The 24369-nt window shown below is 42.6% G+C and overlaps 1 protein-coding gene across 1 annotated transcript in view; it reads right to left on the bottom strand.

Annotated features, from left to right (window-relative positions):
- Nucleotides 1-24369, bottom strand: part of EXT2 (exostosin glycosyltransferase 2) — a 123950-nt gene that overhangs the window by 29656 nt on the left and 69925 nt on the right. The window contains exons 9-10 of the mRNA XM_080643199.1: nt 11254-11443; nt 2584-2750 (exon numbers count right to left, since the gene is read on the bottom strand). Of these exons, the coding sequence (XP_080499325.1) occupies nt 2584-2750; nt 11254-11443 (357 nt within the window). The remainder of the gene's footprint in view (nt 1-2583; nt 2751-11253; nt 11444-24369) is intronic.

The following is a 24369-nucleotide window of genomic DNA, read 5'->3' on the forward strand; positions in this document are numbered from 1 at the left end:
ATAAAATAAATAATGATACACAGCATTAGGTCTCTGATCCTAATGTCTGTGTGCTCAAGTCATAGACAGTGGAAGAAAAAAGGCCTTTCCTACATGTACTGGCCTTTCATTCTCAAAAACTTGTTGTGGTATACCTTTAATGGCTATATTAAATGAACATTTAACACTTTAAAAAAGGAATTTAACCCTGGCTGATGTGGCTCAGTTGGTTGAGCGCTGTCCCAACTGAGGGTTGTGGGTTCAATTCCAGGTCAGGCACAAATCCAGATTGCAGGTTTGATCCCTGATCAGGGCTCAGGCAGGAGGCAACCAACCAATCGATATCTCTCTCTCTCTCTCTCTCCCCCCTGCCTTCTCCCTTCCTCCCTCTATAGAGTCAGTGAAAAAAATCCTATATAATAAAAGGGTAATATGCAAATTGACCGAACAGTGGAACGACCAGTCACTATGATGCGCACTGACCACCAGGGGGCTGACGCTCAATGCAGGAGTTGCCCCCTGGTGGCCAGTGCACTCCCACAGGGGGAGCGCTGCTCAGCCTAAAGCCGGGCTCATGGCTAATGAGCGCAGCGGCAGTGGCGGGAGCCTCTCCCGCCTCCATGGCAGCGGGGAGCAGGCCTAAGCCATCAGTCGGACATCCCCTGAGGGCTCCCAGACTGTGAGAGGGCACAGCCTGGGGTGAAGGCCACCCGCCCCCATGCTGAGTGCACGAATTTCGTGCACCGGGACTCTAGTATTATATAATATCGTCAGGTGAGGATTAAAAGAAGGAATTTAATTTATTTGAACCTCAGTTTCCGCAGCAATGAAGTGGCAGGATATCTCTAGTTCCCTTTATGTTCTGACTTTTGGATGCTTAACAGGCATGCTAAGATCCTGATCCTTTTGGCCAGATCAGCAGGGAGGCCTGAGGGTGGGTCCCATCTAGTGCAGCAGCCTTGTCTATGTGCTGTAGTGCGCAGCATTAACATCGCCTGTTTGTGTTATGTTTTGACAAAGGCTGGGAAAGCACTGCTGTGGTTCTAAGAATTCTTCCTGGAGAGGATTCTAGGGCTCACTATCATTTTCAGACTAACAGTCCAGGTAGCCCTTCCCCCATCGTTCCTCTTACATCTCTTACCTTTTACAGTAGGGGCAGCCAGTGCTAGTTATTAGTTATTGTCTCGCAGCCCCACCCCTGCTTGGAATGCTGGGGCTGAGACTCCACAAGAGTATGTCCGTCTTGGCTACCTCACTCTGAATGTTCCCTTTCTCACAAAAATAGATACATGTGTATAGTTTGAAGCCATATAGACAATGAAGAGAGAAAACCTGCAGAAACAATTGGTCTTTTGCCCTCAGTTGGCTAGAGAAACAAGTAGGTAATTTGCTTTTTTTTAAAAATGGGAATGAGATTTACTAAAAATCATCCAATACCCTAAGTGTGATGATGTAAAAGACATCTCTATGAATGAAAGTAAGTCCACAAAGATGAATGTATGTGTGATTAGCTACTCTCAAGCCTTTCACTGGCCAATAACTACAGTGAGCAGGGTATCTCATACCTATTTCACAACAATTTCTTTTACACACAAATGGAGTTACATACATACATATTTTTAAAAAATAACCAGGGAAAACTTGAGCTTTGAATTTTTGGTGGTGGTGGTGATAGAGGGATTCCTATTTCTTCCCCTTAAAATTCACTTTTTACTTAAGGGCTAGAAAATAAATTTCTATAATAAATACACGTACCAAATACAACTTCATTTAATAAAACTTCATGATTTCTTAAAGCCTCAAATTCAACAAATCCCAAGTCAACTGAGGAGTATGGTTCCCTCTCTCCCAAAGGCTGGATGACTCCAGGCGATCAGTGTCACCACCTTCGCCCATGCCAGCTGTAGCTAATGGATTTATACACTCTGTTTTGCTTAGGTCTGATACCACCATTACGCCCCTGCAGCCACAGGCCTCTCCTGTCGCCATCGTGCATCCTCCCCGACAGAGCTCATCAATTCCTATTGCTTTTCACCAGGCCTCAGCTCAGGGCACTTTCCCCTGGGGAGACCTATACTGGTCTCCATACTTAACCCTTGAACCCTGCCTAATCCATCAGCCGCATCGAATGAACAGTGATAGAGAATGTTTCTCCCTACAGACAGGCAGCCAGCCTCCCCACTTAAAACTCAGAAAGAAAGCCATCAACAGGGTCTGCTTTCTGTTTGTCAGCGTCGCCAGCTTCTTCACTTACTGATGTTTTTATTGTTGCAGCGCCCAGCTGCTTGAGTCAGGGGAGCGCTATTCAAAAGGAGACATCAATTAAGTGCTTGTTAAATGCTATAGATGCTCTTTTGAAAATGTCCCCTGGGACTCTCCTTGGGAGTTCCCAAAACTAGTGGAGGGACAGTTGTCATTTTGGAATAGGGTTTCTCCAAAGTTTTAAAAAAACAGCTTCATAACCCTATGCACAGCTTTGGACTCTATTTGAACTTAAAAAATATGACTTTGGAGAATAAAATATAATAATCTTTATTAGGAAAAGTAAGTAATAATAGGCAATAAATATTAAATACGTAAATATACTGCTTAACATCGCCTTACCTCATAACCAAACTGCAGCTCATCAGAGGTCAGCATAATGATGTCATCATCAATAGCCAGGACAGCCTCCGTCTCGATTTCGTCATAAGGGAAGAAACGGTTACTCAGCTTGTTTTCAGCCGTCCTCACAACCTTTAATGGAACCCGGATTTTGGGCCAGAGAGACTCTGGAAAAAGAAAACACAAGGTATTTATCTTCAATAAAGTGGTGACAGCAGCATATCACAGATGAGTTGGAAAAATGAAATCCACACACACAGTGTGCAAGGGCAGTTCTTACAAATGCAATTTATAATATTTTATACTAGAGGCCTGGTGCATGGATTAGTGCACTGGTGGGGTCCCTTGGCTTGACCTGTGGTAATCAGGCCAAAACAGGCTCTCCAACATCCCCCGAGGGGTCCTGGGTTGCAAGAGGGCGGTTCTTGAGTGATGCACCCTAGAATTGGGCTCCCTCCTCTCTGGTTCCGGGTGCGTCACCAGAGAACCGCAGCTGCCAAGTCACCACAGCTCAGCAGCTCCTGCGTTGAGCGTCTGCCCCCTGGTAGTAATGTGCGTCATAGCTACTGGTCGAAGCATCTGTCCCCTGGTTGTCATTGCACATCATAGCTACCAGCCAGACGGTAGCTTAGAATGCACAAATTGGCTTCTTCTCATAACTGAGATAGGGAAGCCAAATGACCACGATCACAATGGTAAGAGAAATCGAGTCTGGACTGGCTTTCTCAGGCCCATAGTTTTAACATCAGAACCCTACAACCTTTGCAAAATACGTTCAGGTAGGTCCACCCCAGCTCCAAGCTTGCCTGTGTCTCTGTTAGAAAACACAATGCACGTGCTAAAGATGTCTGCTCCAATGTGCCCACCTCCAAAATGCAACCACAAACAGCCATCAAGGCCATGAAAATCCACCCCTCATCCAACCGTTTCACTGAACGGGTATATCTTCCTTAACTTAGCACTTTATCCCCTTGACAGCCCTTCCCCATGATTTACTGTCTTCGGTTTCTCATCATGTCCAATTTACAGAGTAAATATCAAATGTCTAGGTTCAATTATGTGGGATTTTCTAGTATAGTGAAGAAACACCAACCCATGACTTGCCTTACATTTTCCCCATTCCACTTTGAAATGAGAGAAGCAATTCAACCGCAGGTTCCTTATTTTAAAATGCTGCATTTAGCACAGCATGAAATCAATCCTTCTATGGTACAGTACCCATCTCTACACACCTCAGGGGTCTTTACACGTGGGCAGTTTGTTCTTCACACATTGGTTAAATTAGAATAGGAAAGCTAGGTGTTAAACTGCTTCCCAAAAGTTCATCATGTAACTGTGGGATGATCTAGCTTTTGAGTACTGAAGCCCCCAGGTGCCCATGGCCACTCCACAGTCACTACACTGAAGAGAAGTATGACAGAGTTGGAAAGTCAGAAGGGGAAAAGGCTGCCTTCACTGGCTGCAAATAAAATATCTTACTTCTGTGTATTCTACAGTAAATCCATTCACCACCTTGCTGGGGCATCACAGGGTCCTGGAAGAAGCCTGTGCAATCAAGAGGCCCTGTAAGTAAGGACGATATTCAGTCTCAAATAAGCACAGAGCCTAAAAAAGAGGTCAACTCCAAAAGAAGCGTGCTTGGAAAAGGACTGAACTGGAGATCAAAAATGATCCTATGGGTCACTGTCTTTTAATCAATAACAACAGTTAATTGTAGCTGCATTCTTGGCACCGAATTACATAATTAATATCTCTGGAACAAGTGAATTGGCATAGGACTGAGAGACCAGAGACCTGGGTGCTGCATTATCTATGGGATCTTAGGCAAGCCCCTTCTTCTTAGGGTAAGAATAAGCAGAGAAAGAAGGGGACCTTTATTAAGCAACTAGTATATGCCAGACACGTAAGAGATGCAGTGTCATTTGAGCCTCCTGACAACCCTATGGGGCAGAAATTATTTACAAAGCAAGCTTTACAAGGCTCAGTGAAGTAACTTGGCTGGGGTTACAAGCTAATAAATGATAAGGCTAGTATTTGAGTTTAAGTCTGTTTAGTATCAAAGACCAAATAGAACCTACACCATCTATTGCAGTTTGAAAATCTCAAGTTTCTCTAGATCTGGAACAAAACACTAAAGTTCAATAATTTTCTGCAGCAATCATTCTTGTTTGTTTCCTATGCCCTCTTCCAGATAAACAAAAGTGCTGTCGTAAATCTACTGTCCAAATCCTTATAAAGGATTATATCTGTAATATCTAAAATGAAGAAGGTTATATATAATCCAACCTACTAGACCAGCAGCTCTCAAACTTTTTGGTGTTAGGATTTCTTGGTGCTCTTAAAAACAGTTGAGAACCCCAAAGAAGATTGTTTACGTGGGATACACTCACACAATTTATTGTATTAGAAATTAAAACCGAGGAAATCTGAAAACACAAGAACACATTCCATCAGCCGTGAGGGTGATGATGTCATCCATGTCATGGAGCTTGTCCACTTGTGAAAGAATAAGAGTGGGAAAGGGAGGTAACTTAGTATTATTATGAAAATAATTTCAACCTCACAGACCCCTAAAAGGGTCTCAGTGATGTTCATGATCCCTGGACCACACTTTGAGAACCTCTGTGCTAGACTGTTCTGATTTGGGTAGCACAATCCAGGGAAAGGCTGAACAAACCGGAAGACAGTTTGGGAGGAGTCACGAGAATAGTGCAGGCACCTGAATCCAGGATTTCTATAAGAATGCGTACGAAACAAAATGTGCCACTGGTCAATGTATTGCCTCTCAGCTTCAGTTTCACCCTTCACTGCCCTGACTGCGATGCTGGAACTGGGTCCTGCAAACAGTTCCCTTTGCCAGCTGGCACTGTGCTGAGCTCTGTCAGTAGAGGGTGCTGGAGGGACACTGCAGGAGGAACCGGGCTTTTCTTCCTGGGTCCGGGTGCCTTGTTACTTCTTGCTCCTTCTGTACTAGGCCAGCGGATAGGCAGGCAGGAGCATTTATTGCCAGCAAGTTTAACTGCCCCGCCCCCCAGAGGCAGCTTCCAGCAGGTTCTGCAGACACCCTAACCAGCTTCCCAGTGAGTTCAACAGCACCTCTGTAGGCAGCTTCCCAGAAAGTTCCATGGATACTTCCAAGAACACTCAGCTGAGGTTCTGCCCACGTGGTTCCCAGTGAGCTGCACTGAAGCCCTCACCAGTTTCCCATCAAGGTCAATAACACCCACTGGGCAGCTTTCAGTTGAGCCTCAGGGGTATCCAAGGAGACGGTTAGTTGCTTACAGGCCAGACCTGGCCTGTGGCACCCCTCAGCAAACCTCAGCATGCAGTGAGCTGCATGGTCTGAATCTCAGACCTCACTGGAGAAGGGACGCTCCCAAACTTATTTTCTGTTATCTTGAGAGTTCTTTTTACCCCTTAGTCACCAATGTCCTGTTACTAGTTAACAGTTCTTTACATTAAACTTTTCCTGTTCAAGTTCAAAACTTGCCTCCTCCCTGGACCTTGGCTATGCACCAGGTCTTACCAGAGGGCTATCAGATGAAAAGGGAATTGTTCTCTATGGCCTCTAAAGTTAGAAACATGACCAACAGCTGGGTGGAAGTTACAGGAAAATTGATTTAGACTCAAAACAGGTAAGAACTTCCTGATGGCATACACAGTTTTAAGATGGAATTAAATGCCTTCAGCAGCAACATGGGATTTTGATTCTGTTTATAAAATCAGGTCAAAAGCATGAGGTAGGAAAGAAAAAAGTGGTGGGAAAGTTTGTTTCTTTTTTCCTTCCACTGGTATTTTCAAAAGAATAGATTTACAGTGGAACCTTGGTTCTCGAACTTACTTCGTTCCTGAGGGCTGTTCAAGAAGCTAATGTTAAAAAACTGAGTTATTTTTCCCCATTAGATATAATGTAAATGGAATTCATTCATTCCAGACCCCCAAAGAATTCCCTGTTTTAACCTTTCTTATATACACTACATGCCTAATGTACTGTTTAACCTATAAACAAACACTTTTTTTCTTAAATTTATCAAACTACCCCCCTACCAGCCTTAAATGAATCACTTTCAGCACTCGGTTCGGGGATGTCTTTCAGGTCAGAATGCAGCATTTTTGCTTGTTCATATATCACTGCCTCCCAAATGGCTCTCACTGGCTAACTGCTTTTCCTCTATCCAAATCAACAACAGTTTTTTTTAACCTCTTCAATTGCCTGTGATCATTGTTTTTTTCAGGCCCTTAGCAACATTGGCAGGCACTTTTTGTCATGCTTGGTATCAGCTTGAAAACCGAAGTTTGGTTCGACCACTGAGACATTTTTTCAGTGAACATCTTGGTCGAGAACCAAATCGTTCATGATGGGAGGCATTGGAGAAATGAGGTTTGACTGTACTTTTCTGTTTCTTTTTGAGTCCCCGACAAGGGCCTAGTTCTTTTACATAATTCCAAATCGGAGAACTGACAAGGCATGATGATTTTGCTACTGATAACGGGTGATCTAAATAGACCCCATTGGGGCTAGTGCAAAGGGCATGAGCTTTAAGATCCAGAGAGGCCTGTGTTTATTTCTGACTCCACAATTTGCAGTGTTGTGGCTCAGGCAAATTACTCAACTAATCTGAATTTCATCCTTGTGAAGTGGGGATAATAACAGCTTTCTCATAGGACGAGAGATAATATATGTAAAGCACTTAGCACAATTCCTGTTCCTGGGATGTAAAAGGTATACAATACATGGTTATAATAACATCGTATCACTATCTTCAAAATGGATTTTTATACAGTCTTATGAACTTCACTTCTCTACCGACAACCTGAAGAGGTGTAGACAGAGGACATGTGGTGACCTCTTAGGATGCAGAAGGAAATAGTGTCATGGCCAGAAGTATTCAGGCCCTAATTCCGTCACTTAGCCCAGATGGGGTATTTTTCCTTACACCTTTAAATTCTAAATGGAACAGTTGGTCCTGTATCCTGTGTCTCATCCTGTGGCTCTGTAGCTGGCAAAATAAAAATGTCCCCTTCCATTCACCAACAAAGAAGTCTGAAAAATAGGATTTTCACACACACTAAATTTATGAAAAACACACAACTGAGCCAGCTGACCCGGTAACTTCACAGTTAGGAGCTTTAGTCCAGCTCGAAGGAGAAAAAAACCTCCTTGTGTTAAGGACTTTTAAAAAATGTGTCTTGATTAAGAGTTTTCTCCATGTTGGATGCCAAGGGAGATGTGAGCAAAGAGATTTTTCTCCAACTTGGCAAAGATACCACCAAATGTTCAGGCTGACTGAGGGTGACCGCAGCCCCATCCTGGCGGTTACTGTCACAAACACAACCACAGATCCTTAAGTGAATGAGATTATCTCCGTGCAAACCTGGAGCTCACTTCACGAGGGCTCGGCTGCTTGGTGTCCACCTGGTCCCCAGGATCCTAAGCCCCACAGTTGCAGAATTTAGCTCTAAAGGAAGGTAGCTGCTGCTCCCACTTCCCTGTTGCCTCCTCTGAGCTGACCATCCTGACAGGCGCAGCCAATCCCGTCCCGCCCGCTAAGAACTATGAAAGTTGCAAGGTTAAAAAGCTGGGAGCTCTTGAGGTCAATTCAAATTTTAAACTGACATCAGTTAAAAAAGAAGGCTGAGGTCAACTTGACTGAAATGGACAATGGAACAGCTTCCTTCACACAGAGGTCAAGAGCCAAGCCAAAGAACTCCTGTATCCATCAAGTGGGGAACTGAAGAGTTGGGGAGCAGGAAGGCAGGGGCTGCCTTTTTTTTCTGACAAGGCTCAAAACCAACGAGACGAAAGCTCACTGGAAATTTCTGTTGCCTTGTCTAAGTATCTATTTAAACTTCAAACCAAGCAATTTAGACTTAAATGTAACCAAAAAGTTATTTGGTTGGATTGGAAAGTGAAAAAAAAAAAGGGGGGGGGGGAGAGGTTCTGACTACACTAATCCTCCCAGCAGCAGACATGTTAACCACAATATTTATCTTAGTAAATGTAGAAAAAGTGAAAAACATCACTCCTGTCTCTAATATTTCAAAGCTGTGGATTTGTTTTTTAAAATACATATATGTTACTAATGCTATACATAAAAAAATCAGATGGCTTTGCTGGCACGAGAGCCAGAGCTGACAGCCCCATTTACAACTGAACAAACACCCCCTCGGAAGATTAAACATGGTTCATGTTCTCCCTAAACAACCACACTGCCCGAGCCAGAGCCCTGACCGAAAAACCACTGTTAGCAAAAGGCTGGTCCAGTCTCTAAACGTGTCAAAATTAGGGCCTCATCAGTTGAGGGCTCTCTTTCCTCCCTGGAGCCAAAATATTTCAAAAATAAACTAAACTCTTGGTCATAAAATTAACATTTTAGTAGGGTCTACCAAAAATCACACTGAACACCCTGCTCCCAAACCTAGCTTCATGCTATTGCATTTAGCTATGTCAACATGGGGGCTTGGACCCAGAAGAAAGAAAAAGATCCCTCCTTTCGCATAGTTCGCAATGAGTATTTGCCCAAAAGAAGGGACTCAAATTCACAATAAATAATTTACCTCAAGCCCAAAGTGGCTAACCAAGCTTTCCAAGGAGAAGTCCCTTTTACATTTAGCACCAGACTTTGCAACTCTGTCTCTGGGGCCGGGAGCAGGGCTGAGAGGCTCTCTGAAAGCTGGTGGCCTTTGTGAGCAGGAGCAAGTGCATGAGCGGATTGTGAATGACACCACCTGCTTTCTAGAGCTGGAGGCATACACAGCCCTCCTTCTTAAAACATGGCCCACGGACAAAGCATCGGCCTGAAGGGTTCCGGGTTCGATTCCAGTCAGGGGCACATGCCCAGGTTGTGGGCTCAATCCCCAGAGGGGACATGTAGGAGGCAGCCGAGCAATAATTCTCTCTCATCTTTGATGTTTCTAGCTCTCTCTCCCTCTCCTTTCCTCTCTGAAATCAATAAAAATATATTTGAAAAACAAAAACATGGCCCATCCTTTATCAATGAAGAGACTAATTAGCAATATAGCATCATCCAATCCACTTCACCTTGGGGGAAAGGGAACAACAGTACTGATGAATCCAAGGCAGCTGTTACAGGCCCTCCCATGCCCCTCCCTTGCAACTCCTTTTTTGTCTTCTCTACCTGTTTCTGCCGGCCAGTCGCTTCCTCCCTCCTCACATGATGCCAAAACATCCCTTTTTATTCTACCCCCTCTTTTCCCCTTTATTGAGTATCAAATAAAACAAAACAAAATTAGAAGCTGAGAAGAAAAAAATTTGACATAAAAATATAGTTAACAAAATTTTTTTTAAAAGCAGTGTGTTTGCCCGGCCGGTGTTGCTCAGTGATTGAGCACCTACCTATGAATCAGGAGGTCAGGCTTGATTTCCGGTCAGGGCACATGCCCAGGTTGCGGGCTCCATCACCAGTAGGGGGCATACAGGAGACAGCCAATCAATGATTCTCATTATTGATGTTTCTATCTCTCCCTCCCTCTCCCTTCCTCTCTGAAGACATTAAAAGCATGTTTTAAAAAAAGCAGTGTGCTTCAGGACAAAATGCAGGACCTTCATTTAAAATGCTACTTTGTTAACTCACACACACCTTGGCTCCCTAAATCTAAAAAGAAAGTACATGATTCTCTCAGAGAACAAAAATACCACTGAGTGAAACATTTTAAGTGTCTCAGGAGGAACTAAAGAATTTTCGTGAAGCAATTTCTGATTTGCCTAACAGACAGATCATGGTCTTCTTCCAGCCTAGACTACACATCGACTACTGGGAGTTTCCAGAGTTGACTGTCCCGACTTCAGTATAACCAATTAAAAGGGACTAGCCATAAAAAGTGCAGAGACTACTGTCAGGCAATAAACTAGACCTTATCGGTGATAGTGGTGCACATTACAAACTTCAAACTGATTCCGTGCTCTAATCCATCAGAAACTTCCTGGCTTTAATAGGCTATAAAGGGCAGGAGCTTTGAAGTCCCTGGGATTAGGATCAGTAATAGACAGACTGAATGAGAAACTAAATGGAGGTGGAACATACTCTATGCATTCTGAATTAAAAACAAATCCAATTAATCAACTAGTCCTGGGCCCTCGCTGCCAGCCAGCAGATTGCAAGGGTGGCCAAGGCAAGAAACAAAGTGATTAAGGGTGAAGCAAGGGGAACTCCAGCGAGTGCTCACTTAAGGAACTGCTCCGCAGTCTGGGAGGGCATGCTTTGCTGACTTTCCCCAACAGAGGTGAGGCCATCCTTTTTTTTGAAGAGCACAGTATCAGAGTTGAGATAAGGAAGGAGAAAACAAATGCCTTTTAAACTGAGTTTTCATGTAAACAGATCAGCTGAGAGGGCTGAGGGAAGCTGAGATCTGTTTTCCCAAGGCTGATGGGCTTTGATCCTACTGATTCCTAAGCCCTACCACTTGTGGCTACAGGACAAGCCATGGGCTTGGAGTTAAATGGGCCGCCATTCTAGAACAAGAATGATGATTGATAAAACTGGGGTCAAGCTGTCTCAGAAATGGCATTATTGCTGACAAAGTGGAAAAATTCATTTAAAACAAAGGAGGCAATTAACTTGGCTAGCCATAATGGATCCAGCTGAAAGCTGTACTAACACCCAAACCACCAGGCCTTTCCTGAACACACGACCTTCCCACTCTTCTTACCTTCTGGAGGGCTTTTATTCTGATTATTCCAGACGACTAGCAGCTTGGAGAGACTGGGCACCTTAGACACTTCTGTGATGACCCGGAAGAGACTCTCCACTCGGTCGTAGGTGAGGACAATGGCAGTAAAACCTTGAGACTGTGGTGGGATCAGTGGGAGGAAGAGTGGGTTGCTCACACTACCCCACTTCTGCAAGAGAATAGATTAATGAGGGTCAGAGAAGGATCTACTAACAACAGGGCTGATCTCTTTCCCAACATCATCAATAAACCCGAACATGGGAGGTCTGGTGGCTTCTACCATGACCAATCCAAGAGCTAAGCAATTGTTCAAAATCTTCCCTTCCTCAAAATTCATACCGACTCTCTGTAATTCAGTTTGGCTCTGATACTGTTAAAAACAGAGCAGAGAACTGTTGCAGCTGAGGAGAGATTTCTAGCTAAACATGGCAGATTAAACCCATACATTTATCTCTATCCCCTCCCCAAATCCCCTGAAATGACAGTTAATAAATATAACATACAAATCTACAATGACAATGAGACAGGAGAAAGGAGAGCTGCTGATGAGCAATATTAACATGTTTCTCAAAGGGGCCAGAGAAGTGGCAACAGAGTAGGAGAGTGAGAACTGAAACCTAAGGACCTACAAAGGGGGAAGCCAACAAGGTTCAAGGTCAAAGTGTTGAACCCCACAAAGGCTCAGGAGTTAAGCTCAGTGGGTACGTTGTGAGGGTAAGAGGAGGGATAGGGTTGAAAATAGGAGGACTGGTTAAAAAACACAGAAGGAGTAATTGAAAAATAAAAAATGATTTTTTAAAAAGTTTCAATTGGAAAAACAACACACATGAAAGACACACATAAGGAGCAGTGAGAGACCCGATTCACAAGTTTTTCCTTCACCTACCACTCAGCCAGAACTCTACTCTTCTCCCCACCCCCGCTCGACAAGGAGGTTTATTCTCTGAGGAAACGGAAACTCCAGACATGGAAACACAGGCACAGCTGAGAGGGAAATGCAGGTGAAAATCTATATTCTGAATGATGAGCCCTACAGCCTTTTTCCCCTGCAGTTCCTAAACCGCGGGCAGCTGTGTGGAGAGCTTGCTACTTGTCATCTTAGAGCCAAGCCTTCCAGGCAGCAAGCTGCCCACATACAAAGAACTTCTGATCCAGTTTTTAGTGCTTCTCTTGTAACCATGAACAGATCCTAGAATCACAGACATTTCAAGAACATCTTCAGCATGAACAAAAGAAACCAAATGAACAAAGAGAAGAACAGGAACTCAGGAGAAACAGAGACAACAGAAGCAGAAGGGAATGAAAACAACATCAACAAATTATATCCTCAGAGAGAGATTTTCATCCATGAAAGAATGAATTGTAACTTTTATTTTAAAAGAGCTAGAGAGAACAGGAGAGAACTCTTAATTTGATAGCTTGTAATTATGTAAAAGGCAGAATTGAAAGATAAAGATGATAACATATTCCAGTATGGTGAACAAAAAGTCAATGAAAAGATGAGAAAATCTAGGAGGTCCAACATCCATCTAACAGGAGGTTCCTAAAAAAACAAACCACAGAATATGGAAGAAACAAAAATATCAAAGAAATTAAAATAAGTTCTTGGAACAAATGACATGAGACACACAAATTATTCAAATTAAAAGGGTCCAATAAATAATAGTACACTGAATTAAAAAAAATACAAAACCCAAAACAGAACAATGAAACCAAAAACACAGCTATATCAAAGCACATCACTTCTGACTGCTGGGAATAAAGAGTGAAAAAAAAATAAAGTGTGAATCCAGGTGATGAGCATGTGAGTTCTCTGGACAATCCTTGCAGCTTATAGCTCTGTAAGTTTGAAATTTTTTCAAAAAATATTTTAAAAAGTAATTAAGGAAATTCAACTTCTTTGCTACCATTAAAATATTAAGTAATTTTTATTGCAGCAAAGTATTTTTGTACTGATAATTGGAAAATATTGTTAAAACATTACATTTTAAAACAGCTCTATTGAAATAACTCATACTATAAAATCTACTAATTTAAAGTATATAATAGTTTTTAATATATTATAGTTTTTTAAACTGTTATTGAAATGTGCTATTGTAACCATTTGTAAGTACAATTCAGTGGAATTAATTACATTCACATTCATATGTTATTATGGAAAACCCCAGGACCTAACTTCATTTCTACCAAAAGGCAATTGAATATGAAATGTCCTACCTGTTATTCTGGCTGCTTACACTTCCCTCATGTCTTTTATAATCTGGGGTTCCCAAGTTCCTCGTCAACCTCATCCATATCACTGATGGACACCCATCACCACGTATATGACAACAGCTGTCTGCCAGATGTAACCATGTGGGACAGGAAATGTACACAAACATATGGAATACACATGGGATGGGAACTCAAGGAGACTGGATGGTTTTCCCAGAGTCCTAGTGTAATCAGGATATTAAAGCCAAAATGTCCACAACAGACCATAATTAGACTTCATAACTGAGAGACACAATTGGAAAGGCTACCTTCTTAACACTGACTTTGTTTCCATGACATCACATGTTGACATTAAGCTGTAGGCTTAGGAAGGTGCCTGGATTTTAGTATTTGTGCCCTAGCATCTGATTCATTTGTAGGAACTCCTTTTAGTTTTCTTCCCCAAACCTATTCTTCATATCTTCCTGACTTTCATGGAAACCGAAGTCAGTAAAGCAGCCCTGTACTCAAGTCATAATTAATCCTCAAGGTTCACCCTCTGCCATCACCATCCCAACCCACTCATCTGCTACTCCAAAAACAATACTCTCTTATGCTTCAAAAACACCATTTAAATGGAAAAGAAAGATAGTGACTTTTTTAATCCTCATTCAAGGATATGTTTACTGATTTTAAAGAGAGAAGGAGGGAGGGAGAGATAGAGAGAGGGGGGAGGAGGAAAGAGGGAGCGAGGGAGAAAGAGAGTGAGGGAGAGAGAGGAACATGGATGTGAGGGACAAACACCAATTTGTTGCCTTCCATACATGCCCTGACCAAGAATCGAATATGCAACCTAGGGCTGTGCCCCGACCGGGAATCGACCCCAACCTTTGGTGTACAGGGCAATGCTCCAACCAACTGAGCCACCAGCCAGGGTAGAAAAAATATTTTTTTAAAGTGTGTAAAAAAGAAACCAAGATGGCGGCATAGGTAAGCACCTAAACTGCTGCCTCGCACAACAATTTCAAAACTACAACTAAATGACAGAACGGACATCATCCAGAACCACAGGAAGGCTGGCTCAGTGGAAATTCTACAACTAGAAGGAAAGAGAAAAGCTCACAAAGAATCAGAGGAGCGGCAAAGGGCTGAGGTACGGAGACACGCGCGCAGAGAGGAAGGGCGGCTGAGTGCCTGGCTGACTTTCTCTGGCGGGAGGGGGAAGGAAGCCTCCGACTGCACTGAACCCCAGTTCCGGGCGAAACCCCGTGGACCCAGGCTCATACAGGGGGAGTCTGGACTGTCAGGTAGAGAGAAAGGCACACAGAGACTCGGAGACCCGGGGGAGCCGCGGCGGGCAGGGGTCTGGAGGCACACGCGCATATGTGCGAGTGCTCACAGAGAAGGCTGAATGCGGAGGTTGCCGCAGGCATTCCCTAGCAGAAGAGAGTCAGAAGCTCCTGACTGCACTGAACCTTAGTTCCGACTGCACTGAACCCCAGTTCTGGGCGAGCCCCTGGGGACCCACGCTCTTACGGGGGGAATCTGGACTGTCAGGCGGAAACTCAGGGGAGCCGTGGAAGGCAGAGGTCTGGAGGTGTGCGCGCAAGGGCAGGGCTGATGGGAAGCCAAGACTGTCTGCTCCGCCCTGAGACTCCGCCCCATTCAAGCTGAGCACAGAGGCTTTTGCAATTTTGCAAGTCTAATCCTATAAGGCTGTCTCCAGCACCGAACTTCTCCCAGCGTAGACACAGCTGATCCTCACAGCCAACTGGCCTGGAAGTCAATTCCTCCCAGTGATACCAACAACAATCAAGACTTAACTACAACAAGGCTGTACACCCAGTCCACAAAGGTGTGCACCAAGAGTGTCCACCTCAGGTTAACTGGGGAGGCTGACCCAACTGGGCCATATAGGAAACCTAGCACACAAATCTACCCTACCAACTCAGGAAAGCAATGAAAATGCGGAGACAAAGAAACAGATCACAAACGAAAGAAATGGAGGAAAACAAATGACTGGATATAGAATTCAAAACCATGGTTATAAGGCTTTTCAAGAATATCCTAGAAAAGGCTGATAAATTTACTGAGACCCTTAAAGATATGAAAAAGGACCAACTAGAAATTAAACATACACTGACTGAAATAAAAAATATTATACAGAGACCCAACAGCAGACTAGAGGAACGCAAGAATCAAGTCAAAGATTTGAAATACAAAGAAGCAAAAAACACTCAACTGGAAAAGCAAAAAGAAAAAAGAATCCAAAAAGTTGAAGATAATGTAAGAAGCCTCTGGGACAACTTCAAGCATACCAACATCAGAATTATGGGGGTGCCAGAAGAAGAGAGAGAGCAAGATACTGAAAACCTATTTGAAGAAATAATGTCTGAAAACTTCCCCCACCTGCTGAAAGAAATAGACTTACAAGTCCAGGAAGCGCAAAGAACCCCAAACAAAAGGAATCCAAAGAGGACCACACCAAGACACATCATAATTAAAATGCCAAGAGCAAAAGACAAAGAGAGAATATTAAAAGCAGCAAGAAAAAAACAGTTAATTACCTACAAGGGAGCACCCATACGATTGTCAGCTGATTTCTCAACAGAAACTATGCAGGCCAGACGGGAGTGGCAAGAAATATTCAAAGTGATGAATAGCAAGAACCTACAACCAAGATTTACTCTACCCAGCAAAGCTATCATTCAGAATGGAAGGGCAGATAAAGAGCTTCACAGATAAGAAAAAGCTAAAGGAATTCATCACCACCAAACCAGTATTATATGAAATGGTGAAAGGTATTCTTTAAGAAGAGGAAGAAGAAAAAAGTAAAGATAAAAATTATGAACAAAAAATACATATCTATCAACAAGTGAACCTAAAAATCAAGTGAATTAAAAATCTGAGGAACAGAATAAACTGGTGAATATAATAGAATCAGGGGCATAGAAAGGGAGTGGACTGATAATTCTCAGGGGGAAAGGGGTATGGGGGGTGCAGGAAGAGACTGGACAAAAATCGTACACCTATGGATGAGGACAGTGGGGGGGAGGTAAGGGCAGAGGGTGGGGTGGGAACTGGGTGGAGGGGAGCTATGGGGGGGAAAAGGAGAAACAATTGTAATAATCTGAACAATAAAAATTTATTAAATTTAAAAAATAAAAAAATTTAAAAAATAGCAAGAGGTGTGTAAAATATTTAATGTGTGATGTTCAAAAAGTCAAGATTTACTGAGCACATACTTATGTAGTATTAGGCACTATGCTTTACATGTATTATCTTATTTGAGTCTGACAACAACCCCCAAGACAGATGCAGTCATTATTCTCATTCTATAGATGATGAAATTATAAATCAGAAAAGTGAATGAATGATGTCTCATTTGTTTTACCAGTCAAAGGAAGAGAAGGAAGAAGGAAAGGAGGAAGGAAGGGAGGGAGGGAGGGAGGGAGGGAGGAGGAAGAATAAGTGATGTTCAAGGTTACATAATCTCTAAGTGACAGATGTTGGGAACAGCCCAGCCCAGTGGTCAGCAAACTCATTAGTCAACAGAGCCAAATATCAACAGTATAATGATTGAAATTTCTTTTGAGAGCCAAATTTTTTAAACTTAAACTTCTTCTAACGTCACTTCTTCAAAATAGACTCGCCCAGGCCGTGGTATTTTGTGGAAGAGCCACACTCAAGGGGCCAAAGAGCCGCATGTGGCTCACGAGCCACAGTTTGCCGACCAGGGGCCCAGCCATCTGACTACAGAACACTAAATGGTGGTGGTTCAGGCCCTTCCCCACGCCCTCCTACTCTGAGCCGGGGGTACAGCATCACCATTTTACAGACTTTGGAAACTGGAACTGTGGGTTATTCCAGAGTTCACTGTTTCTAGCTCTTCTCTGAGACAAAAATGCTAAAAGTTCTTTATCCTTGATAATAAATCTGCACCAGTTAGCAACAGCCCACCCTACAACTATGATTTCAGAGGGTATAAAACACACCAACGATGTAACGCTGACACAAAGGGAGCACATTCATTTTAAAAGTTATATACACCTCTGACACAGGAAAAACCATTTAAAAACCAACAAAATAAGGCCTGTTCTTGGGAAGCAGCAGGGAATGCCAACACTTGGATGCCTTTGTGACGTTAAAAGGAGAGGGAAATTCCCTGGGAAAGGAAAAGCTTGGTTTCAGACAACGAATCCCTTGGGACTGAAACTGAGGCACCCCTGAAAGGCACCACAGCTCTGATTTCAAGGCCCCGCCAGGCAGAATGAGCTGAAGTCTCTGGCGAGACCACAGATCTCATCTCATCCCGTATGCCAGCTCCCTCGGAAGAGGATGGTTATGAAGTGGGGAGGAGAGGAAGGTACGGGTGGGAAGCAGACAGTTACTTGTCTTGGCGTTCAATTTTTCCACACTCCTCACTTGCATACCAAATAGAGCTTGAAAACGAGAAGCAGAATAAGGCCACACACTGAGGAGACAGAGCATGTGAAGGAGCCTAATGAGGACTGAAATCTTGCCATCACTTTCCCATAAAATACAGACACTGCGATGAAAACAGAGGCGACATCTAGCTACTGAGCACATATTTGCTCTGATATAGGCTCCGATGCTTTACTGCAGGATGCACCCCAGGGTTGATGCAAATGACTTAAAAAAAAGTGGGTCAGCAAGCTCAGAGTCAGTTTTGGAATCATGAGTCCTTCATCTGAATCGAGGTTCCTTCACTTACACCAGCAGTGTGGCCTAGGCCCTAGGCAATGTATTCAGCCTTCCTCACACGTCAGTTTCTGTATCTATAAAATCATGATAATACGACTCGTTTTCTAGATGGTATGACTTGACATTGTAATACTTACTTATATTATTATCATTCCTTAGTTATTATTTAACAATCCAGCAGTTGTTAATAAAAATAAATAGGTGTATATGTAAAGTCCCTGGCACGTACAAACATTCGATAAGTGACAGCCAGTACTTGATCTTGTGCGAGTAACAATTTCTCTGGGCTTAATTTTCTGCATGTCTCAAAAGTGGGGTGCGCAGAAGCCTAAGCAATCATGAGGTATATCCCCACACCAAGAATTCTAAATCCTTTGCTGCCCTTACATTATAATGCTTTTGGGTCATGGTTTACCTAGCTTTTCTACCTCAATTTCTCCAAATAACTGCTTTCCTTTACAACTTTCTTTTTCCTCCTATTCTTTATACTTTTACTATCTGGAAAGCTCCATGAAAGCAGGAGCCATAAATGTTATAACACCCAGTACCTAGCACAGTGCCTAGTGCTACTCAATAAAACCTTGTTTAGAGTTAGTAAATTAAACCCACATGATGCAGGTCATGTTCTTTCTGTTCTCCTTATGTACGGATGTGAACAGCTGATGTACACTCAAATGAGTGGCATCATGAATTCTGAAATGATTTCCAACTCAATCCATTCATTTGAAAGTACTTACCAAGAATCTTATTGTGCTAAGTATTGTGAAGTGTAGGATTAGGATATTTAACAGAGGTGGACTCTGGGCCCTGCCATTTACTAGTTCTGTAATGTGTAAAGCTACTTCTGTGAGTATTAATTTCCTCATCAATAAAATGGGAAGTGTGATAGTATCTACCACCTAGGGTTTTAATGATTAAATGAGATTACGCACAAATACACTTAGTGGAGGGTTCAGCATAGACCTCCATGAATGGCAGTTAAAACAAACACAGAAAACTTCCACCTCTCCCCAGTTCGTATTCTCCTTGCCTCCTAAAACAATGGTATTAGCCATTCACAGCAATCATTCCTGCCAATATTATTTCTGGTACTCATTCATTCAGGCAACGTTTTCTGAGCACATACTATAAGCCTAAAATAATGTTAGAAATGCAAAAATGAACAAATTCCTTCCCTTTAAAATGTTCAGAATATAGTGGGAAAGATAGCCCAGTAAAAAGATAAATTACAATGCAAAAGAACAAGTACTAAAGCAAGGATTAAAGTCCTGAGGGGACCTAAAGGTATCCCCAATCACCTCTGTCTCCCTGGAGATGAGGAGGGAACTCGAGTAGTCTTCAAGGAAAAGCAGGAGAGTTCTGGCCAAAGAAGCCGAGAGGCAAACTGTGCCGAGTGCTAAGACATGCGTACAAGCTGGGGAAGATTCCACCCGGTTGCGCGGTTGGGAGGAAGCAGGAGGGAGAGCAGAAATGAGAGAAACTCAGTCAGGCAGGATACAGCCACATCATGCAAAGCCTTGTATGACAGAAGTTGTTTTTAAGTCACATGATTAGCTTTTGAAACTTTCTTTTCCTGAGGACTGTTTGATAAATTAACATTGCTACTTTATGTTCTATTTCAAAAGGTCAGAAATAGGAAACACTGATCTGCAACTAAGCTTCTGTCAATTGCTTTTTCCCTCCTCAAAGGTAATCCCATTTGCCTCTGGAGCCCAGGGACGGCATGGAGAAAGGCAGCTTTAATTGGGGTGTATGCCTTCACACAGGCACTCCGCTCCACTGGGGTAAGGTCAACAAACTAACCCCCAGAGGAAAAAACCATACTGGAGAAGGACATTTGAAAACGGCATTTAGTCACCTCTGAAATACCTTTAAGACCTGACCTCCTGCTGGCTGACCATAGAGAGTGTCTACAGTCTGGGACCTCTTGACCCCACTTTCTGCAGGAAATCAAGCAAATTTAAACCTCCATAATTTACTCAAGAGTCTGACTTCTGCCAGGGAAAAGGAAACAATGCTGGCAATTAACTCTGTTGCCTGATTAAATTTCCATCATGGCAAGATAGGGCATGGAGCCAGGCACTCGGCAAGAGAAACCTAAAAAAAAGGCGGAGCCCCTCTATTGCAGCTGCACCTTCAGAATCTTGGTTATCAATACACCTTTCAAATATACTCAATAAGCTGTTCACTCAAAGATGGAAGGAGTTACCATGAGGAGAAGTGTGTATCATCCTGACAGAGTACCGGCATTTCGCCAAAATACCTTGTTCTCTCTTGCCCACCCTTTGCTTCTCACTCCTACAACAAATATTCATTGTAGAAGCTTCAGTAAGAAATCCAGATGGTTAAACTGCAATCGCATAAAAGTAATCCATAATAGCCATGACGACTGTCAGGTCACAGTGCTCGCTTTACAAAAGTTCTTTCCTATCGCTTATTCGGAAAGCTCTGGTGAATGAGCTAGTGGTGAGCAGAGAGACTAGCTAGAGGGGTTGTAGGTTCGGTTTTCAGGATGCCCTGAAAGAAAGGCCTTGGGAGAGGAGGCAAAAGGATTTTTCTCCTTCAAGAAAGAGATTCAAACTCCAACAACCAGGTGTGTCTTTTGGCAATCTCACGTGAAGCAAGTTGTCCGAGCCCTTCCTGAAGTCCCGGTTGGCTTTCTTTTAGCGGAAAGGTCATGGTAGCCCTATAGGACTAACCAAAACCATTCTAGCCAAGGCTACCTACCACACAAAACTTAGAGGAAGGTGGAGAACAAACGGTCTTTGCTAACCATTCTGAAATGTTCCTACTGGAACTATTTGAGGATTATAAAATCAAGAGTGAGGAAAACCACATTTCATTACCAACCAAAGGACTCTTTCAGTCTAAATCAACCCAATTCCAGACAGGAGAAATCAAGCTCAAAGCAAGATGATGCAAACTTTAATTCCCATTACTCACCATATCAGAGATTTTTTAAATGTCACTATGTATAACTTTATGTGACAAGAAGAGAAGTAAGCAGATATTTGAGTCAACCCATATTTGACTTAAATAAAGGTATTTTGTCTGAGCAGAAAAGTGAGAAGAAAGAGAAGACAGGCCTGCTGCACAGAAGCTTTTGAGCCCCTGGTAATGAGTAGCCTTACCTATCCCTACCTTGATAGAAAGGGCAGTTTTCTTGGTTGTTTTGAAGTTATCAACCCTTACCTCAATGTGGTTTCAATTATGAATTACCAGACTAAAAGGGGGGGGGGGAAAGCTTTGATTTATTCTTTTTTGCTCCAATTATGCATGATGTGTTTCCACTGAAGACTTTGAAAAGTATTTCATCATGCCTCTCATCCTGAAGTGGTCAGAGGGCAAAACCAAAAGGAGCTAACCCTTTCATTTCTCCTCTAGGTTCAAACAGACTCCCTATCAATGGCTGTGAGGCAGGGCCTTTGAAGCAAACAGAGCAACGAAAGGGTTAAGCATTAGCATCATGTTACTAACGTGCACAGGGGTGGTGTCCCCTGTCCAAAAGGGTGAGATGATATTTATGTTAATGGTTACTGGGAGATTTGAAAGGGGCAGTCAGTAATGTGGCCCGTGCTGCCTTAACCATTAAACCTCTGCAGCCCCAGTGACTCCGCAGCACACTCTTCTGGGCGTGCACTGACTTGGGAAACCGGAGAACTATAGAGATCTAACAATGTCTTCAAGGAGGATGAAGAGAGAAAAGGTTCGGAACAAGTCTGAAGTCTACTTGCTGCATGCTGTCCTTAATTCATTCCACCAACAAAAAATAACTGATTGTTCTGAAAAACAAAATAACGCTGATGGCTAAATCTCACTGACTTCACATTAAACACGCATGAAAGACGACGAAATCGCAGGCTAGAAATCCCCTTAGTGCTGCAGACTCAATTAAAGGAGAAAATAAATTATCAACTTGGAATTCCTACAACTACTTGTAGTAATCTGTTCACACATAAGTTTTCTCATTGGTGGAGCTGGAATATATCTAACCACATTTGTACTGTAGTAACAGGTGCCGCAACTCTCTGACATCCAAAGAAACTGAGCCATAGAGTCTAAATCAGGGTCACAGGAGCAGGCCAAATAGTTCTACTATTAGTCTCTTTCCTCTAGGTGTGTTTAAAATCTTTTCTTTTTCTCTCTCTCTTTTTCTGGAACTCTGATTAGACATATGCTGGAATTGTTCCCTACATCACTCCATGATTCCTTCACATCTCTTTGTCTCCATGGGCTGCATTCTGAATAATTTATTGGAACCTAATAATCTAATCTTATAATCTGAAGATCCCTGCAGGTGTCTGCCTTATTTATGGTTTTGTGGTTTTTAACTGTGAGCTGCTCATTTTCCTTAGACCCTTTGTAAAAATTATTTAAGACCCAAGTTAAAGCAGAATTCCTCAAAGAGAGTTTGTGTCTACTTCTGCTGGTCCCTATCAACTCAGGCCACTTTTAATCAAATTCTCCTCTTAAGGCTTATTTGGGCCATACTTGTAGTATGAATTTGGATCACAAAGCCACGAAGGTGGCTTATGACTTCAGTTCTCAACATCTTGGTCAATACAGATTTACTGTTCTTTACTCTTTCTCTGACATACAATCTTTTAGTTGCCATCCAGGAAGCTTGGTTTAGATCAGGGGTGGGCAAACTTTTTGACTCGAGGGCCACAATGGGTTCTTAAACTGGACCGGAGGGCCGGAACAAAAGCATGGATGGAGTGTTTGTGTGAACTAATATAAATTCAAAGTAAAGGAGCGGAGGGGAGAGCAAGAGAACCGGATAGAACAGCCGGATCCGGCCCGCGGGCCATAGTTTGCCCAAGGCTGGTTTAGATCCTCCAGCTCACAGGCTTTAATCCTGGTCCCCTGTCCTCTGCTTCATACAGTTACCAGGTAGAAGCTCCAGGTCATCAAACTTGCAAAAATCTCCACAGCAAAAGCTGGCTTTGGCTCACAATCACCTCCCAGAATACCTAGTTTCACTTTGTTTAGGGAACCAACAAATACCACCCTTTCATACAAGCTTAGCAATAGGCTAAAGCTGCTTTATAATCATTCAGTTTTTTAATTGTTCTGTTGGGAAGGTCATTTAGCATATCTAATCTATCATAAAGCCAGTGACAGAGTCTTCTTATATTTACACTGTCAATCTAATTATGTACTGTTGTGTTTTCTATTTAATTCTGGGGTCAAGATAAAAACAATTACTAAGAAAATATGGCAGTATAATAGGTGGCATGATCAACTGAGAATCTCTGCTTTAGACAAGTCACCATACTTCTCCAGACCTCCACTTCCTCATTTATAAAATAGAATGATGGGGAGGTAGATCTCAAAAATAAATCAGTCTCACTTTCTTCATCTGTAAGAATGGAGCTAACGGAATGCTACTCTTGTGGTTGTGAGGATTAAACAACAAAACATTAAAAATAGAGCCTATCTGGGTTCAAAAAATGCCCTCTAGTACAGCAGTCACCAACCTTTCAGACCTCACGGACCACCAGTGGTCCGTGGACCACAGGTTGGCGACTGCTCTTCTAGTAAGTACATTCCAAATTTCCCCTCCAGAGTCCCACCAATTCTAAGCTCTATGTTTCTATGTGATAAAGCATTAAACTAGCAGCCTTACATTAACAACACTTCACTTTTTATAGCGCTATACATACTCGTACAAAATGGTTCCACGCGTATTATTTCATAGTAACTCTGTGAAATAAGTAATACCCCCATTTTATAGGTAAGGAAAATGAATTTCAAAGAGACAAAAAAGCACAAGGTCAAGCAAATAGATGGTTTTGAACTCAGGTTTGAATCTAAAATGTCCTTTTCAATGGCCTTGATTAGTAATTGGAAATCAGTCACTCTGTTCTTACCTAACCCAGTCCTACAGATGAGCAAACTGCTACAAAGAGAGATTTGGTAAGTAACTGCAGGTTACTCACTCAGATCACCCCCAGGAAAAAAGGGATTAAAACATGCAGTTCAGGAATTTCTGAGCTATAGTTAGCTTACTGAAGGCTCACAGGTTAAACCCATCTGAATGCCTCTCTGAAAATTCCAGTTATTATCTGAGGTTCAGCTACTTAAATTTTTTCTTTATATAGCACTGAAATTCACATTTGGCTTGATGCCCACCCTTCTTTTGTAAAGCCAAACTACTGTCAAGAAGAGCAGGAA

Source organism: Plecotus auritus (genome assembly GCF_963455305.1).
Source record: "Plecotus auritus genome assembly, chromosome: 9".
NCBI lineage: Eukaryota > Metazoa > Chordata > Mammalia > Chiroptera > Vespertilionidae > Plecotus > Plecotus auritus.